At 44.2% G+C, this 16,979-nt stretch overlaps 1 protein-coding gene across 1 annotated transcript in view; it reads left to right on the plus strand.

Annotated features, from left to right (window-relative positions):
• SLC45A4 (solute carrier family 45, member 4) overlaps positions 1 to 8,534 on the plus strand; it is a 34,299-nt gene extending 25,765 nt beyond the window's left edge. The window contains exons 2-7 of the mRNA XM_009888169.1: positions 1,451 to 1,639; positions 4,585 to 4,764; positions 4,874 to 5,949; positions 6,048 to 6,147; positions 7,129 to 7,340; positions 8,172 to 8,534. Of these exons, the coding sequence (XP_009886471.1) occupies positions 1,451 to 1,639; positions 4,585 to 4,764; positions 4,874 to 5,949; positions 6,048 to 6,147; positions 7,129 to 7,340; positions 8,172 to 8,534 (2,120 nt within the window). The remainder of the gene's footprint in view (positions 1 to 1,450; positions 1,640 to 4,584; positions 4,765 to 4,873; positions 5,950 to 6,047; positions 6,148 to 7,128; positions 7,341 to 8,171) is intronic.
• Positions 8,535 to 16,979: the final 8,445 nt, after the last annotated feature.

Raw genomic sequence — 16,979 nt, forward strand, 5'->3', positions numbered from 1 at the left:
AAATGTGGTTTATCTCGTGGCAGAAGTCAGCATCGTTAGTCAAGATTCGATGGCACTTTAAACATCAGGAGATTAGACTTCCAAATTTGCAGCATAGGCTATTTTGTGCAGGGATTGGTGTAATCCTGCTTGGCAATGGATGCCTCAGTGCGCTGCACAGGGAGCACAAGGTAGAGGTTGATCTCGCCGGCAAAGGTCGAATACTACTCACGCTCACAGTATGTGGTTTTGAATAATAAATGGTTTTCCTTCCTAGGGTAAAGACACCGAGTTCTTCAGTTTTGGCATCAGTTGGACTGCAAGAAAATGATTGTTTTGTTTTTAATGCTTTGCTAAAAAAACACGTCAAAGTGGTTACCTGACCTGTGCTGATAAACTGAGAGGGAAACAGATCTTTACCGACCTGAGCGTAGCTGCTCTTCTGGACCAGTCTGCCATCTGCAGGCCGTTGCTCTCCGTGCTGGAGAGGTGTAAAGCAGGACTTTGGGACTTGGCTTTCCTTCTCCAGAAATTATTATTTGTAACAAGGGTTTTTTTCCTAGGTAAATATTACACAATAAATCCAATTTGTTTCCATTTGATCCTGTGAATAGTCAACCTCAGTTCTGAAAAAAAAGCAAGGATGGTAGGGATAAGGAAGCCTCTTTAGCTGCTCTCTAAAGGTTAATGAACAATTGCTTTCTCTTTTATTGATTGTTGTTTGATTTTATAAGTAAACATTTTTGTGCTTAGAAATGGGACGTTTCATATGACGATCAAATTCCGTCCATCATACTCAGTCCATCAAATCTTTCATGTCTCTTTACGGTGGTGGTCTTAGATGAACAGTACCACTATAATGTTCAACTCCTTTTGAACGGTAAAAGTTTTGCTGAGAAGGGGATATGTGCATACGAGAAGCAGGTAGCTTTCCAAGCATCCCAAAGACCTTTGGTTTTATAGTCCACAAATGGATAGAGGATGCAACAAAGCTATTGGGCTTCTACACGGCAGACCTTGGCCGCTGCTTCTTCACAGAGGCCGTCCCCACCAACACCCCTGTCAAAAAAAAAAATTCGGCACACTCAGCAAAATTCAGCAAAAATGTGATTTTTTTTGGACAGTAGTAACTAATCTCAACTAGTGGTTCCACTGTTAGATAAATCCTGGTGTTTTGCTGGGTTTTTTTGTTGTTTTTTTTTTTTAACTTTTATTTCAATAGCTTAAATATACCTACTGTTACCTTGTTATTCCCCAGGTATTTGAAAGATAAATGATCTGTGCTTTCCGCAGCTGTTTTTTTAACCATTGATAAGAAATCTTAACCGGATTCTTCATTTGGGAGGGAATTTGTTGTAGGTAAATTACTGATCAATTCACAGTTTCCAAAGGTATAACAAAATTTCGTGTATAAAGTGAAACGTTTGGTGTGTACCACATAACCTTTAAATCATTTTTGTCTTTGTTTTAGGTCTTCCTGAACAATACTACAGCCTCACTTGGTTCCTTAGCCCTATCCTGGGCTTGATCTTCACTCCGCTTATAGGTTCGGCTAGTGACCGCTGCACACTGAGCTGGGGCCGCCGGCGGCCTTTTATTCTTGCTCTCTGCATTGGTGCCCTCTTTGGAGTTGCACTTTTCCTTAACGGCTCTGTTATAGGTAAATAATGAGGAAATCACCTGCGTTTATCTCCTGCTAACGTATCTGCTTTGAGTCTCCTATGTAGGAAGTAAAGATAATGATATGCGGTTGATTTAACTTATGTTTAGTGTCAAAATCATTAGAAATCTCTGCAACACTGCATTCGAGCTATCCCTCTTGCATCTTTTTATTCAAAAGTTACGGTGCTGTGCTAAGTGTTGTGCAATCATAGCTGTAACTGGTAATACAGAGTTATTAATACAATGGTTGCCAGCATAATGTTTGCAGTCGCTGAGACCAATTTGGTCGATCCTTGACATGGGAAAATTGTAGCAACCTGTTCACAGGGAAATGTTTCCTGTTGTGATCCATTTTCCCTTTAATGCATATCTGGCAACACATCCTGTTTCCAGCATTATTTCAAAAATTATCTTTTCACTTTTTCTTGTGCTTTTCTTAGACCTGGTATTGAAAAAGTCCAGAACACAGTTAATATTTGTTTATCAAAAACTATGTGGGAAAATAATTTTTCCTGAGCCCCCATCAAAGCTGGTAAAAATAGTTTCCCTTGAACATAGTTTACTACCAAACTTAATCTACAATCTACAGTCTCTTTGTAAATTTAGTGTAGGAGAGGTGACAGCAAGTACATTTGGGGAAATGTTTACATCATGGTTGGATTGATGCAAATGAAAGGAACTTAGCACCTAATAATATCCTCTTGGCTCTCTTTTTTTTTTTTTTTTTTGGGGGGGGGGGGGGTTATATGCAGCTTTCTTGTGAAAAAGTTTTACTAATTGAGGGAAATGAGTGGAACATTACCTTGGCTCAGCACGTTAGCTTTCTAAAGCCAGATTGGGGTGCCATATGATGGTTTTCAATTTTCTTGAAACCGCAGTGGACAAACTGTTCAGATGAATGATGTTTACCTTATGTTTGTTTAATTTACCCAAGCAATAAATATTAATTATTTGAATTGCTATCATATGGTATCAATTATACTTTGTAGTTTTGTCTCCAAGACTTACTCCTCCTCGTCCAGATGCATGCAAGACGTTAGACTGCAGCCTTCTTACAGGATTTTAATTGATAGGAAGCTCTTCATCCACACAGTAGTTTAGGTCGGTAGCCATTGATACTGGCAGGCAAAGCTCAAACACAGTTTATAGGTTTATTTTGAAGTGTCTCACCTTCTAATAGATCAGCAGAAAATATTGTCTTTGATTTTTCTCTAATTCTTTGTTACACGGTAATACACTCTATTGCATAGCTTTCTAGAAAACCTGCGCTTTCCAGATACTCCAGTGCTAATTTCCAGATACTCCAGTGCAATGAAACTGAATAAACTCAGCTGAAGTGAGAGCCATTCCATGGTCTCCTCTAGACCCATTCCATGGTCTCCTCTAGACCCATTCCACATTAGAAGACCGAGATTTGCCACTAGCTTTTAATTTACGTCACCATAAGACAGCATTTGATCTACTTTTTAGAGCAAATGCCCAATATGACAAAGCAATATTAGTCTCTTTTTAATTGAACTTTTTGAAATGGTGGCTTGTCTCACTTTTCAGAGAGAAAGGGCATTGCTTACCAGTCTCTCGCAAAAGGCGGTGTATAGCGGTTTGCAGGAAAAGGCCTCATTTGTAACCAGATTTTCTTCTAGATGGATCCTGTGTGCTTTCATCATCTGTCGTCTTCCCATTTTATGTTCACACTTTCCTATCCTTACTCTCCATTTATCTGCAATCCTAATTTCAATCTGGGGCTACAGGAGATGCTGCAAAAAACTGAGGTGGACATTGTATCACACCCTTTTTCATATCTTGGCCTCTGACAATAGGAGTCATCAGGAGGGGAACAAGGAGCACAAAAGCATAGTAAAAAAAAAAGTTTGCTAATCCCAATAGTAATCCAGCCATGTCCCGGGAGAACGGCTGTGTTTATCTAAATCTTTCTCAACTCTCGTTCTCTCCACTGCATGCACTGTTCAGGTTTCCAACAAATCTAAAGCACTGACACTGTTGGTGTTTTATACTGTAAGATTCAGCCGAGCGTAGAACGCATATGAAGTTCTTTAGCATTAGAGAACTTGGTATAAATGAGGATTGACTATGCAAGAACCATAGCACTTGAGATTGAGGTGATTTTGGTGGCTTAGCCAGTTCATCTCTTTCCACAGTCATTTTCATCAGTTACGCTAATGGTTTTATCGGAGTCTTGCATGTGTAAAGTTTAAATCTCTCTGATTCAAGTAATTCATGCTTTTGTCAATGGTTCATTTCATGAGAAATTCTCCAGCTGTACATTAATGCTGCCTTTCTACTCTGTAGACAAAAAGCATTTCACATCATACTATCAACAGAAGCTGACTGATGTTTTTTGCAATGCAAAATACCTTCATGTTGCTTCATCCTTAAAAGTTCTGCTTATAAAAGTGATCTAGCAAATACGAACATTTAAGAAAAGCAAAGAGAGAGGCGAGGGGGTTAAATTTCACTTTATCCTGTTGTGCTGTGACCATAACACGTTGGGCACTGTGTCAGGAATGCTGTCAGCAGTGCAGTTACCTGTGTTTGTGACTGATAGGTGAGCTATGGCTCACAGAGTTTGGTTTTAGATGCTCTTCTCTCTCACTATGGCTGTCTTATAAAAACAACCTTCAGCATTTGAAGGAAAACAGACGTAAGGAACATGAAATAATATCCAGTGCTCTCAAAGGTTTAAGAGATACTTCAAAAATAACATTTTGAAAAATAAATGTCAGTCTTACAAATGTAAAAACATAATCTTTGTCCCAGACCTTCCATGAAGTTACGCCAAAGAGTTGAAATTGCCATTTCACTCAGTAAAGGAATGTTTCCAGTGAGTGTGTTGCCTACCTTTCTTTTAAGGAGTTAAGCTTGCTCTTAGTAGTTTTCCCTTTTTGAATAACATGCTCATATTCTTCTTCTGGCTTTCCTCAGGTCTGGCTATTGGCGATGTCCCAGACAAGCAGCCCATTGGTATAGTTCTCACGGTGCTTGGTGTTGTGGTGTTGGACTTTTGTGCTGATGCAACGGAAGGGCCGATTCGGGCCTACTTGTTGGATGTGGTGGACAGTGAAGAACAAGACATGGCCCTGAACATCCATGCATTTTCAGCTGGTATGGAGTTAGCTGATACATTCTTGGCATCTGTCAAGTCTTCCTGATGACCGAGTTGTGACTGAATTGATTTTCCCTGAACTCAAGTCTCGTTTTTTCTTTTCCACAGGTCTTGGAGGAGCAATCGGTTATATGTTAGGAGGGCTGGACTGGACACAGACCTTCTTGGGTAGTATTTTTAAATCTCAAGAGCAAGTCCTTTTCTTCTTTGCAGCCATTATTTTCTCTGTCTCCGTTGCTCTCCACCTTTTTAGCATTGAAGAAGAGCAATATAACCCTCAGCAGGACAGGATTGACGACGAAGGAGACACACTTTCCAGTGTCAAATTCAGTGGTAGTCTCCCCCCTCTGAATCGACTGAATGTAATTAGTGAGGAAGAGCCGTATGGAGCCTCTCTGTTCCACGACGAGGTTCAGTCAGAGCATGATCTCAATATGGAGTTCCTTGAGGTGAACATTGTAAGAAGCAAGAGTGACTCGGTTCTGCACATGCCCGATGCTACGTTGGAAATTGAATCGGAGCTGCTTTTTCTGCACGACATCGAACCCTCCATTTTTCAGGATTCTTCATATCCAAACACTCCCCACAACACAAGCCAAGAGATCATGAAGTCCAAACTCAACCACCTGTCTGCTTTCCTCAGGGACAATGAGAAAGAGGAGGAAATGCTGCTTGATAATCGCTTAAATGAAGATAAAGTTCCAAACGTGAATGGCTCCCTACCAAAAGAGTTCCTCAACGGACACGCTAGAATAGGCATGAAGCAATCTAGTACTTCAAACTCCATGCGAAGGCGGAGGCATATGTTCTACCGTCAGCCGTCTTACACCTTCTCGTACTACGGAAAAATAGGCTCTCACCGCTATCGCTTTCGTCGGGCCAATGCCATCGTCTTGATAAAGTCCTCACGCAGCATGAATGATATCTACGACATGCAGAAGCGGCAGCGACAGAGGTGCAGACACAGGAATCAGAGTGGGACGACAAACTCAAGTGGCGACACGGAGAGCGAAGAGGGGGAAACTGAAACCACTGTTAGACTTTTGTGGTTGTCGATGCTAAAGATGCCAAAGGAGCTGCTGAGACTCTGCGTCTGTCACCTCTTAACGTGGTTTTCCATCATTGCCGAAGCTGTGTTCTACACAGATTTCATGGGCCAGGTCATCTTTCAGGGTGATCCGAAGGTAAGAGAACAGTTACCATTGGCAAACCTGCTTATAGTTACTCCTTTCTGAGATGTGCTCGTTACAAGAAAACGGCTTTGTGTTTGTGTTTCTTGCAGGCCCCTTCTAACTCAACTGAGTTACACGCCTATAATGCTGGAGTTCAAATGGGGTGCTGGGGACTGGTAATTTACGCTGCTACCGCTGCCGTTTGTTCAGGTAAGAGACTCTGCACAACCAGACACCTCAGAGATGTATTTGCAAGGTAAAAATAGTTTTGCTTCAGTTAGCATCCGCCTCCTTGTTTGGAGTGAAGGATATTTTGGAAAAGCATTTCACATGGTCATAAAGAGAGAGACTTTTTTTAAGAGTCGATATTAAAGAAATCCTCCAAATGTAGAGGCGGAAATACGAACAGATCGGTTAAGTGGCATAAGGCACAAAGTGCTGTCAAAGGATATCGAATGGCATTTGGCGAGTCATCGGGAAACTAAATTATGCTTGTTAGAAGATTCAAGCATATGTGAGAGAGTTTTTGCAAAGACTGTTGTTAAAATCAAAATTATAAGTATATATTTCCGAAAGTCTCTTGCCTGCTCTCTAATAAAAAATAAACCGACGACAGACAGTTTAGGTTTGGAATCCATATGGACTCTGAAATGGAGAGCTTTTGCCAAACTTGAATTCTGCCCTTTGCAGCAGGTGTGCAGGCACGTCTGCACAGATCGCTGTCGTGGGGACTGCCCCTTTGCTGAGACATGTCAAATTGACGTTGAGGTGAGCAGCTTGTTTCTGAACACAAACTGAAATGCGGCTATAAACATCAATTACCTGATTACTTTGTTTAGCAAATGTGCTTGCATCAGAAACAGAATCTCCTCTGCGCTCACAGCGTACCTGCATTGATAAAGTTAATAAATAGGTAAAATTAATGACTGGAATGAGTGGACCACGCTATGTTTGAGTAACGAGCTGAGTTCTGCCTCAGGCTTTTAGCACGGTTTGAGAAAGTCTCTGAGCTCATTTGTTCCCCGGTTTCTGAAGTAGCAATACATCTTTTTTACCAAGGAACTGTGCTGCTAAGACAAACCAAATATGCAGCGAGCGCCTGAGTCCTAAACAGCGTATCGAGCTGTCATGGCCACGTCCAAAACTTCACCAAGCAAACTGATATTTATGTTTTATTCTTCATCTCTGCAGCCTTGTTGCAGAAATACTTGGACAACTATGACCTTAGTATAAAAGTGATCTACATCCTGGGCACACTGGGTTTTTCTCTGGGTACTGCAGTGATGGCAATGTTCCCCAACGTGTACGTCACCATGATAATGATCAGCACTATGGGAATCGTCTCTATGAGTATCTCCTACTGCCCCTACGCGCTTTTGGGACAATACCATGATATTAAACAGGTACGTGGAATATTTTGAATATTTTAATCAAGGCAGAGCGTTCACATTTCTCTGAAGATCACAGTGGCAAAATGGATTTCTTAAATCCCGTTATTTGAGAGACGTCCTTCGCTGGGATGCGTGCCAAAGCACAGATTCGTCCTCGATAGTAAATAGCAAGAGCTGCCACTTAAATCAGATGGTATTAGCGTCAGGTTGGCTCAGTGGGGTCATGATTGCTTTACCCTGTGCTGAGGTATAAAAGGATTCGGGTGCATATGGTAGATGAAGAGAGATGAAAGATTTATTGGAGTATTTATTATATACCGAGTTGTTGCTGTTGTTTCTGATGTGTTACGTTAGTATTACTCAGGTTCTTCGCAGTCTTACATAAGGAGGTGAGACTGGAAATGCAGCTATAAGATGGGGAGACAGAAGGGAAGCTGCTTCTGCTGGAAACAAGGACAGATTTACTTTCCACTGTTTAGCACTGTTCCATTTGGATTACAAATTACAGGAGGAACATTTATTTTAACGTGTTTCTGCATTGGGATTGGAAGGGGGATTCCTTTTTATAATCATAAAAATAATTTCCACCAACTGTTGCATGTAAATTTGTTTTACAAAACCTAATCTTGGAGCCAATTCAGGCTAGGAGTGCTCCAGCAAATATCTGCCTCTTGGTGTAAGATGAGGAGGCTGTTGCTCTGGACTTGTATAGCCTTCATGATGCACGAGGATGACGTGAAGTTGACCACATGGCTGAGAAATTAGAGGAATATACTAGTGCTTAAATATTTGATTTCGTCTGTCATTTCATCTCCTAACACATGTTCCTTGTCTTTTTTCCAGTACATTCACCACAGCCCCGGGAACTCAAAGCGAGGATTTGGCATAGACTGCGCCATTCTGTCCTGTCAGGTTTACATCTCCCAGATCCTCGTGGCCTCTGCGCTTGGTGGTGTGGTGGATGTGGTTGGCACAGTCAGAGTCATTCCCATGGTGGCTTCAGTGGGATCCTTCCTGGGCTTTTTGACAGCTGCCTTCTTGGTGATTTACCCTGAAGTCAACGAAGAGCCAAAGGAAGAACAGAAAGGACTGGGTCCTCCACAGACAACCGAGGGCAACGGCACGAGCGCAGAGAAGCCCACTGTGCTGAAGCTCACGCGTAAAGGAGCTGCCGCGGCGGAGCTGGAGAGCGAGTCAGCCGTGTGAGGCCGTCGCTGCGTGTTCACCCACATTCCAGGGAGGGCAGGTGCAGGATTAAGGACTTTTATGGTTTGGTTGTTTGTTTTTTTTTTTTCTTCCCAGGAAAACAAATTAGGATTTTCACTACTTGTAGCTAAAATTGCAGAAGAAAAGGCAGTTTCATGCAAAAGTGTAAATGAAATTCTGTAGTCCTTAATTATAGGCTTGAACAGGTAGCTATGATGCTAATTGCTTTCTCTACAACTTAGAAACGTCATTTCTGAACACTTTTTTATTAAGAATACATTTAGATTTCAAATAAGTTTTATTAATCTGCATGAGACTCACAGTGTATACAATTAGCAGTTAGAAAAATTAAGTTTTCGGCTGTTTTTAAACTAACTGAAAATGGAAGCTATCTTGACTTACAGTCTCCTGCTATTTTTTTGTCTGAACATTTCAGATTTCACTGGTGTAATCGCTGAATCAATTGCTTAGACATCTCGATCGATTTTTTTCATAAGCATGACATTACTGGTCTGACAGCTGCAGTTCTTTAACCTTAATTTTAGACTTCATGTTTTTATTAGTGCAATTACTACAGAATAGTTTTATTTGCAATTACTTTCGAGAAAAACAAAAGCAATTACCGCGGTTTCTGAGAAACTGCCGTGAATCCTTTTAGTCATACTGTTCAACAGCTACTCCCAGGTCCGCTGCGTGTCGGGAGAGGGTGACGTTGTCTGCGTGATGCGGATTGTAGATGGAAGGAGCAGCGACTGGGAGAGGTGACCAGCACTGACAGTTTTGTTTTTTTTTTTTATCGCAAGTGCTGAATTTTATGAATGTCGTTGGAATACGCTGTGACAATTTTTAGCTGGGAGTTTTGCGTGCTGGTGAACTCGGGGAGGGTTTTCTTGGCATTTGAACCTGATCATCTCTGGATGAAGCTGCCGTGGAGAAAGGGCGTCTCTGGGGTCAGCTTCGTGGGAGGGGCCGTGCGGATTCTCCTTCGTAGGGAAAAGAAGTCGTTGATTAATTGCACTTTTAATGATCCTTTAACCTCCTGGCTGGGAACGCGGCAGCCAAGGTAAAGGCACGGTGTCAGTACAAGGTAAACCGAAGGCCTACCTCCGTCACTTTATGGCATAGTCTGGGTGTATAAAAATCTGTGTCAGAAACAGTTTTCAGGCCTTAAAATTCAATCCACTAGCATGTCTTGCTGTTCCACTCCCCGTGTTGGAGGAATTGTAGGCGGTACCTCTTCCGAGCTGCTGCCCCAATGTCATCAGCGCAACCTCCGTGCCCCGTTCCTTGATTCAGGACATAGCTGCAGTGCAAAGACATTTTTTCTGTGAAGAGCTTAAAAGAGTTGTGTTAATCTGATTTTAAAATACTGTTTGGATCGCTAGCGGCGTGCCTCGATCCGTGGGTGGCCAAAGCTCAGCGATCCAGCAGCCGTTTAAGGGAACTTTAGAAACCGAACTTCCGTTTGTCGTCTCAGAAGAAGTGTTTGTGATGCTATTTACTCATTTTCGCATGGACCTCCGGGCTGCAGTCGATCCGTGTGCTAAACAGACAAATCCCAGCTCGTTGTAAGATTTCTGCTGCCTCAAACTTCTCGTACTACAGTACTTTAAAATGCATGTGTAAATCATGCTGCAATATAGTCATTCAGAAGAAGAATATATATTTCAAAATGAAAAGCAGTTTTTAATAAATTACTTGAATTGTCAGTGTATTTAAGAAATGTATGTTTTGGTATATTTGAAGTTAACGCGCAGTCTTGGCCAGCATCCTTGATGAATTCCTGGTGGCATACGTGGGTTTCTTAGCTGAAGGCTTTCAGTCGGTGCCGATGTCCTATGCTATCAAGGGTGAGGATGTTCTTTTTAGGCTGGTGAAATCGCCAAGCACTAAAGTACACATAATCACACAGGACTTAGTTGGGGTTTTTTTTCCCCAGTGTCTCGAGAAAATCTTTTTCTTTTTCTTAAGGTGAATATTTTTTTTTATTTAGAACACAATACTGTGAACTGTGTTCAGACAGGGGAATAATACTACTGAAGAATACGAGACCTTGTTGAAGAAATCAGTTGTGAGAAATACTTTAACTGAACTTCTGCCGTGAATCTTATCATCTCAATTACATTTAATATATTCTGGTGATGTTCATATATAACAGAGATGAGTTTTGTATTTCACCCTGTAACTGGCATTCGTGTACAACACACGCTGAGTTAGACATTTTCAAATGGCTTTAATATTTTATTTTTAAAGCTCCTTGAAGATTCTGCTTTTTGGTTAAATGAATGCTGTCAAGTACTCCTTATTTTAATCTCTATTTCTGGAAAGGTTCTTCTACACTTTAAAAATCTGCATCTTCTGGCCGGTGCCAGCTTTTCCCCGTGACCTTCATGGATTAGCGTGGTTTCAAATCGCCGTTACTCCCCCATAGCACCTTCGTAAGCCAAGATTTCTTTCACGGCACCATCGAGCTGACCAAGGTCCAGCTGCAAAGAGGGAGGAGAAGTTGAAGCTGCCTCTTGCTTCACACCCAGCGGAGGGAATGTGAGACCGTTTTGGGGGTGAGCTCGCACACCTTTATTTAGCTTTCTCAGTCAGGGGAAGGGTGAGGAGGGAGGAAGGACGTTTTGAAGCCGGAGGGTTTCAATCAAAGGCAGGGCAGGTCCGATTTTGTCCCAGCCAGCATTTGGCGTCGCCTTATTTCTAAGAATTGGATGTTAAAAATCTGTATTTGGAGTTGTTTATGGGGCTGTTTAATTACCGTTCGTAAGGCATGAGTATGCACACTGCCTTGTAGCAGGAAGCTCTATTTCACTCCCCGGTAAAGCCGAAGGAAATAATTATCCATTGTAAATGCGCTGAAGTATTTGTAGTATTGCCAGAAGAATTAACTTGGGGGAGCCCCTGCCAAAGTATCTCCTCCTGTACCTCGGCCAGCCGGCGAAACCACCGCGCTGGCTCCCACTCCGCTCGCCGGTGAGGGATCCCAAGATCTTTCGTAGTAACACTTTTTCTTGAATTTTGAGAGAGTTTTCTTTCTAGCCCTGGTGCTTCTCAGGGTAGAGTGGGCACTGATTTATTTCTTCGTGTGTCCCTTACCTTATCTTTTGATACAGAAACTATTTTTTTTTCAGTCATGATTAAAAGGTAAAGTAGTAAGATTTTATGTGTTTGTTGCAGAAGTTGTAAGAAGAGGGTTGAAGGGGCTTTATTTTATTCCTGGTGACAATAAGCATCCTTTTTTTGTTTTTCGGTATTCCTGTATGTTCAAATTCATCCCACGTGCCCCATCTCTTTGGACCTTTACTGCTGTAGGCTTAAGGTTCAGTGGTTTCATTCGGTGTTGCTCTATACTGTAAACAATTTTAACATATTCTAGTTCAGTCCTTCTGGTGACGTGTAACACCCCAAACATGAGACACCGTTAGTGCTCAGATTCTCGAGTGCTGCAGTCGGTAAACTGCACGTATAGAAATATTTCATGTGAGAGCAGAGAAACTCAAACTTTCACCGCTTGGAAAGGCATAGCGTGGATTTTGCACCCGTAGGTTCTTGCAAGAGTCCAGTCGGATCTGCGCTGTTTGTGAGTGGCACTTTCAGACTCCAGAAGCAATAATTTCTTAGGAATGTTTCTCTTCCTGCTGGTTAGATGACTTTCATAGAGATTTATTACCTAAATAGCCTTTTAATAACACGAATCTGGTCGTTTGCTAGCGCTGGCAGTAAGCAGTTATGGAAAGACGCGGGTTGTTCATCATCAGAAGGGAGGAAGCCAGTAAATCCAAATAGAGGTTAGTGCTCCTTGAAACACACAATGTCCTTTTCCCCTTCCACTCGGAGCCTTTTTTGGGACTATGAAATATTCCCGGCGCGGCAGCTGCGAATGTCTCCTCCTGCTTTTCTTGCCACTGCCGATGCTGGCACGCGGATGAAACAGGCTTGCGTGAGGTTTTCCACAGAGGCATGGAAGCGAGGGCTGAGCCTTTCTCATTCCTCTCCTGTCTTATCCAAATCACCCCTGGCACTTGGAATGACAGCGACAACAACGGTGATTATTACCAGGTGTTCCTTGAAACCTCAGTTCCATCGTTAGAAACGCATCCGCCCGACCTCTGCTTGTGGTGAGCTTTGGCCTTCCTCCGACGGCCACCAGTAACGGCAGGATTTTCGTGGCTACCGCTGGGGTCTTGCAGCCATGCGGGTTGAGGTGATGTTGACGAATAAAGTCACAATTTGTTCCTGGGAGAGCTCCCTCCATGTCCGGGCAGGAGGGGGGTTTGGGGGGAGTCTTCCTCCCTGGAAGCGCGTCGCAGGGTCAGCGTTCATTTTCGGTGGTCGCTCACATAGATGCCAAGCCAGGTTGTGCAACGCTCCGTTGTTCAGTCCCTGCGACGAACTGTAGTTCAGTCACTGAGAGTTGGGGTTTTTGTAGGTGCGTGTGTGCGTGTGTCTATGTGTCTGTGTGTATATACATTTATATACACGCTGCTCGGGCCAAAATATCTCCGGTGGTTGTGTGCTCGTCATCACTGTACTCAACAATGTTTTCAACCGAGTTCTTCCAGGTTTCCCTCATCCTAGTCCGATGCGAGACGAGCTCAGCTATAAATATGTATCCTATTTAACTGAATAAGTAAACTCCTGCATGATATTCCAAGCACATGTAGCAGCTTCGGCATCTGAAGTATCTATTGTGAAAGAGAAGTTGGTTTTATTTGCAGCTGTTTTGTCCTTGTTTCCTTTTCGTAGGCCAAATAAATGTAACGAACACCAAATGTTGCACAGAAATATTATTAATGACTGTGTAGAAGAAATACCAAATTTTATTTTTCTTTGCAGAAACTTTATGGTTACAGAGAGTCCTCTAGCTGTTATTCTTCCTTAAACGACAAAGCTGAACGTTTGTAAAGTGCATCGAAAAATGGTCATTTTTTTAAAAAGTGGAGCTACCCAAAGTTTTCTGTTTCTCATGTTGCATCCAGAACAAGCCATTGGCAGAGGCGAGCTGCGGAAGCTCAAATATCAGCAGGGCGTTTTGTTGTCGAGGGTCAGCAGCTCAGGCTGTTAGGAAATCGGATTAGATAATAACAAAAACACTCAATTGCCTTTTCGTAACGAGGTCTGCTACTTAAGATGTTGCCGTTTTTCCTATAATTGAAAATTAAGATCACCTCTTGGAAAACCGATTTTATTCGGCTCCTCGACCCAAGCAGCCCTGCAGCTCACCTGGCTTTGAACCTCCCCTTCCCTCACCCCGGGGGACCTGGGGGTGCCCTGGAGGGACAAATACCTCCCCCGCCCCGAGAAGAGATAAAATTAAAAGGCTTTCGATGCCCTTGTGACCTGCTGAAGCTTTAGCCAAAACCCGGGACACGGTTTCAATCTGACATGCTCTGATGCATTTATTTTTTTTTTCTCTCAAATTTTGAAGCTGGGGGTGAAGCTCCGGGAGCGTTGAGCCCAACTTGGCATCACCTCATTTAGCCTGCACCTCTTGAGACCTCAGTGATGGCCAAATTGTAGTAAATAGCCCCCAAAATCCAGAAGGACTTTTCTCTCAACAAATTGGCAGTTCCTAATATTTTTTTATTTTTTTTCTCTGATGTAACATGAACACTAAGCCCTTTTGGTAGCCAAATGACCAGCTTATTTTAAATGCCTCATATTAATAGAAAGCTGCATATAGGCATCTCATAGTGAAAAAAAAAAAAAAAAAAGAAAAAAAAAAGAAAAGAGAATATTTAGTTCCTTTGTGAACTGGCCATATGACAACTACTTTTTTATCAACTTATTAAGTTGGGGCACTATAATAGCTCTTGCTGAGTTTAGCAATGTTTATAAGCATGTGTTAAACACATAATGTTAAGTTTTATGAGGAAAAAGGGATAAAGAAAAGTAATGTCACAGATGAATGTTTGAGTGCGTAGACGGCATAATGTATGTATGGTTTTTTATTTCTACACTGTTGAGCTTATTTTCTGTTTTAAGGTTAAAAAAAAAAGAGATTTGTTGCATGAGAACTGTTTTATTGTGTTCTGCACTTTCTGTTCTTTTTGTATAATCTTGATTTTTTTTTCATTTACGCATAGAAAAGGAAAATCAATTTAGAAATATCCTATTCCATGAGGCATTGTGTTCCAATCCGTTGTTCTGAAGTTCGATCTTAATAAACATTTCAGTAAGCGTTGGTAGCTCGTATTCCTGTGGTGTGTGCGGGGGTGTGCGGAGGGGTGGCTGTCACCCGCTAAGTCAGCAAAATCCATCGGCTCTTGTGCCGTCACCGAGGGGCTGAGTGCAGGGTCTTCCCTGCGAGTGGGTGGCAGGGCGCTCTCGCCCTCGCAGCGGGGAGCGTCTCGTCCCTCCTTTGCCTTTTCCACTCCTCAACCTCACTCTGGGAGCGTTTCAGGAGGAAATAGGGTCAGGTTTTGATTTGAAACCAACCATAAGCAGCTTCCAAAGAAACCAGTTCACATCCAGATTGACTGACCGCTTGGACAAGAGAGGGGAAAGCCGGAGGGAGGGAGTGATGTCTCTGTCAGATTACACGTGCCAGCTGACAGGGTCAAATTCGCAGTGTGAAGAACTCACTTGTCCTGCTTGGGTTTCCAGCAGTTTACTTGAGGGATGTGATGTGTGACTTCTCCTGAAGGCACGTCCTGAAGGCACTACGCCCCCCCAGTGGAAGTCGATGCCCACACAGTGTTTGGTTCATTTTTTGACTAAACACAGCTCAGCTGCACTCTTTTCTCACTGGACCTGAGATTAAGGAAGAGGTGGAAAGGTAAAACGCGGTGAATCTGACTTTGAGCCTGGGCTACGAACTTGCTTCTTTCCCAGCACCAAGGGGAGAGCGCAGACTCTGCCTCGCCAGGGAAGGAGCTGCCCCAGACACCGACAGCAGACCCAGAGGAGGGCTGTGCTGGTTTTGATTGGGATAATTTTGCTCATAGTAGCCAATATGGGGCTACTGTGCAGTACAGGGGAGCAAGCGAGCAGCGTGGTGCTGAGGTTAAACCAGGACAAGGGCAAGAGCCTCCCCCGGCCTCATCCCTTCACTCAGCAGAGCCCTGGGGGCTCTGACCGCCTCGCAGAGCCCGAAGTGACGAGGGGATTAAGTGGCATGGACCGTCCTACATGCTCGTCCTCTTAAAATTGAAGAGGCCAAAGGGCTGCGAAGGCAGCAAAGAAATAAACCCAGACGTCCCTGGGTTGGGTCTTGCAAGGCTGAGCCCCACTTTGTCCATGCATCCCCTCCCGAGTATCCATCCATCCATCGGCCCAAACCCCTGCCAGGAGAGGCGGAGGAGGGAGCAGCCCTCATCATCCGTCCCAGTGCTGCAGCAGGATGCGGCTCGGGGAGAGCGGTGGGAAGCAGAACGCCCCCCCAGTGCAGTGGTTCCCGCAGGGTGGTCCCCAGCAAGCCAGTGTTTTGCTGGGCTCAGGAGACATGACTCATCACCCGGCCCCGGGAGCAGGACGCTGCGGTCCCCGGGCAGGAGCAGCGGGATGGGATCAGGGCGTCGGGTCTGGGCTGGCCGGAGCGTGCTGAGGAAGGGGTGAGGACAGAGGAGCTGCGTCACTGCCCGAGCTATTGTTCCCGTTAAACGCAGCCCTTACAAAATAGCTCGCGGTGGCCTTGGAGTGGCTGGAAACAGCCAGGAGAGGAACCTGCCCCAGCACTACCCCCGCTTTCCAGTCTGGACCGAGGATGGAACAGCAAACCAGTACCTGCCCTCTCCCCCAACCCCAATCTGCCCCAGTGGGGTCGGTCCCTGCATCCCTCAGGCTTTGCAGCAGCCGGGGTGGCATCTCTCCCATCCTGGGGTGGCAGGTGGTGGCCCCACACTGGCTCCAAGGCAGAGCTGAGAGCTCATGGACTCCTGGACACCCCACCCAACACCACCCACTCCCCAGCAGCTCCAGCCAGGCTGCATGACCCACTCACGAACACGGAGCTCACTGGGGACATGGGATGTGCCTGTGGGATGTCACCATCTTCCAGGTGGTGACACCATAGACACAGACACTCAAGTTGGGGGCCCGGGCAGCCCTTCACACACCAAAAAGGGGCAGGGGGCACCCACCTAGCAGGGAACCGGCCCTGCAGGGCCACTGCAGTCACAGAATGGTCAGGGTTGGAAGGGACTTCTGGAGATCATCCAGTCCAACCCCTCTGCCAGAGCAGGGTCACCTACAACAGGTTGCACAGGAACGCATCCAGGCGGGTTTTGAGTATTTCCAGAGAAGGAGACTCTACATGGAATTTCTTGTGTTCCAGTTTGTGCTCATTGCCCCTTGTCCTGTCACTGGGCACCACTGGAAAGAGTCTGGCCCCATCCTCTTGACAGCCACCCTTCAGATATTGATAAGCATTGATGAGATTCCCTCTCAGTCTTCTCCAGGCTGAACAGCCCCAGGTCCCTCAGCCTTTCCTCATAAGAGAGA

The sequence above is a fragment of the Charadrius vociferus genome, unplaced genomic scaffold (genome assembly GCF_000708025.1).
Source record: "Charadrius vociferus isolate BGI_N301 unplaced genomic scaffold, ASM70802v2 scaffold276, whole genome shotgun sequence".
In the NCBI taxonomy this organism is placed as follows: domain Eukaryota; kingdom Metazoa; phylum Chordata; class Aves; order Charadriiformes; family Charadriidae; genus Charadrius; species Charadrius vociferus.